The sequence below is a fragment of the Marmota marmota genome, unplaced genomic scaffold (assembly GCF_001458135.2).
Source record: "Marmota marmota marmota unplaced genomic scaffold, marMar, whole genome shotgun sequence".
In the NCBI taxonomy this organism is placed as follows: domain Eukaryota; kingdom Metazoa; phylum Chordata; class Mammalia; order Rodentia; family Sciuridae; genus Marmota; species Marmota marmota.
The window spans coordinates 5,050,102-5,052,920 of record NW_026000093.1 but is presented as its reverse complement, the minus strand read 5'-3'; the positions used below and the strand labels follow the sequence as shown (position 1 = coordinate 5,052,920).

The following is a 2,819-nucleotide window of genomic DNA, read 5'->3' as shown; positions in this document are numbered from 1 at the left end:
AAATAAACCAGGCACAGGAAGTCAAATATATAATCTCACTTATAGGTGGAATTGAACAATCTACTGAAATTGAACTCATAGAATTAAAGAGTTGAAGGGTGGTTCAGGAGCTTGGGACATTGGAGGGGGACTTGGGGAGATGTTGAAGAACACAAACCTTCAGTTAGGAGGAATCAATTGAAGAGAACTATTTACAATATGATGACTACAGATAACATGAATGTACTGTATTCTTACAAGTTCCTTTTAAAAGCAGATTTTAAGCATTCTCACCATTAAAAAAAAATGTAAGCCTATGAGGTAATGCATGTCCTAATTAGTTTAATTTTCCCATTCCACAGAGCATACATGTTGCACAACATAGATATACACTATTTTGTCAATTAAAACATAAATTTGAAAAAGAAGCCAAAAGAAATGGGGGAGGGAGAAGTTGTTAATGATAAGAATCTTATCCTCAACAAAGCAAAACCAAGCGCATTCTCTTACAAAAACTTAGAAAACACGTTGCTAGCAGACCTACTTTACAAGAAATACTTAAGACCTCAAGCTGAAAGCAAGGCACCATCATTCTAATACACACAAAAAACCCTAAGGGCTAAAAACTAATTACTTTTTTTTATTGTTAGCTAAGATTCATCTGATATTTATTTATTTATTCATTTCTTACATACATCACAATAGAGGAGTGCATCACATTCATAATTTTTTTTTTTTTTGCATTGCAATTCTTAGTGGAAGGAGACGGTCATCATTATACAAAATTCATGTATGAAGATGTGAATTTGGTGTCAACATACCTCATATACAAACAGAGATTTGCTAAATTGTGGTATAAAGGTGTATTAAAAACTAATTACTAAACATCCCTATGGGGCTCGAGCCCCCCCCTGGCGCCCGGGACGCGCGCAGCGCTCCCCGCCCTCCCGCCCTCCTCTGCCCACCGGCCCTGCTCGCTCGCGCTCCCTGCCGGCCGCCCTCCGTTATTACGCTGTTGCCTCCGGAGCTACCCGCCTTCAGTCTCTGGCTGGGCGACTCTCCTCCGACAGGCGATCTCGGCGGCTGCACAAAGAGTCCTCTGAACGTTTCATCAGGAAAGTTCAAGGTACTTTGTACAACTTCTGTCACACAGTCCGTGCACTTTACAGCACGTTTGTAAAAAAAAAATAAAAAAAAAAAATAAGCATTCCTGAGAATTTGAACTGGACGCATGATGATGGGGATGCAAAGAGGATAAGTGGCCAAGACCCAGGAAGGTCGTCCAACTCCCCCAGACCCCGAAATGGAGAACGACAGAAGCAAGAGAGTCCTTTAACACCCCGGGTTCCCCCCAGGACCATGGCTGCCCTCAGGAAGAAGCTGGTGATCGTTGGGGATGGAGCATGTGGCAAGACATGCTTGCTCATAGTGTTCAGCAAGGACCAGTTCCCAGAAGCCTATATGCCCACGGTGTTTGAGAACTACGTGGCGGACATCGAAGTGGACGGGAAGCAGGTGGAGTTGGCTCTGTGGGACACGGCGGGGCAGGAAGACTACGACCGCCTGAGGCCCCTCTCCTACCCGGACACCGACGTTATCCTGATGTGTTTCGCCATCGACAGCCCTGAGAGTCTGGAAAACATCTCAGAAAAATGGACCCCAGAAGTCAAGCACTTCTGCCCCAGCGTACCCATTATCTTGATTGGGAATAAGAAGGATCTTCGCAAAGATGAGCACACGCGGAGGGAGTTGGCCAAGATGAAGCAGGAGCCCGTGAAACCCGAAGAAGGCAGAGATATGGCCAACAGGATCCGCGCCTTCGGGTACCTGGAGTGTTCCGCAAAGACCAAAGACGGAGTGAGGGAGGTTTTTGTGGTGGCCACGAGAGCTGCTCTGCAAGTCCGACGCGGGAAGAAAAAATCTGGGTGCCTTGTCTTGTGAAGTCTCGCTGCAAGCACGCCCTCAGGCGGTTGATTTCCCAGTGCTGTTTATTCATCTTCATGCATGATTCCTGACCTTTTCCATTTATCTCTAATTTACCTCGGATTACAAATCAGTATTTAGAAGCCAACCGTGATTATTAAGGATATCCAACCTAACGTCTGACCTGCCAGGGTCCTTCTAACCGCTGCTCTAACCGCCCTCTCTGCACTCCACCTGACACACCAGGCACTAATTCAAGGAATTTCTTAAAGGTCTTGCTTCTTTCTAGAAAGAAGAACTGGCAACTTTTGTGACTGTAACTACTTTACAACTCACATGTCTTGCCTATCACCTGTCCCCTGTGAAGAACTCTGGTGACTCATTCCCTTTGGAGGTTTCTCTCCTCAGCAGATTTCATTGGCCTATCTCTGGGGTGGGCACCAAGTTTCTTGAAAATGTACTCAGCCAGAAAGTCCCAAGTCCATGCAGCTGTGGCAGAGTTACAGTTCTGTGGTTTCATGTTAGTTACCTTATGGTTACTGTGTGATTAGTGCCACTTAATGTATGTTATCAAAAATAAATATATCTATCCCAGACTATGCGTAGTACTTTTTGTATAGTTGGATTTCCTGATACTGATATTTGTCATCTCACAGAAAAGTAAGAAAATGTATTTGGAAATAAAATCAGATGGAAAAATTTTTTTAATTATGTATTTATATGACAATATAAATGCATATTTATTCCCCTTTCCATTCACTTGTATAAAAATCAATTATAATAGATAATATTGTTAAAATCATATTGTTGGACTTATAAAAGATGTAATATCTTGGCTGATAACATCCCAAAGGATGTGGGTGAGAACAAAACTGTATTGGACTATGAAACTGACTCCAGATAGCTACTGAAAGTTA

The 2,819-nt window shown here is 43.1% G+C and overlaps 1 protein-coding gene across 1 annotated transcript; it reads left to right on the top strand.

The window, feature by feature from the left end:
• Positions 1-1,114: 1,114 nt before the first annotated feature.
• LOC107142324 (transforming protein RhoA-like) lies at positions 1,115-2,492 on the top strand. Its single transcript, XM_048782854.1, has one exon. It carries the CDS (start codon positions 1,339-1,341, stop codon positions 1,918-1,920), a length of 582 nt encoding a protein of 193 aa, XP_048638811.1. The 5' UTR covers positions 1,115-1,338; the 3' UTR covers positions 1,921-2,492.
• The last annotated feature ends 327 nt before the right edge of the window (positions 2,493-2,819 follow it).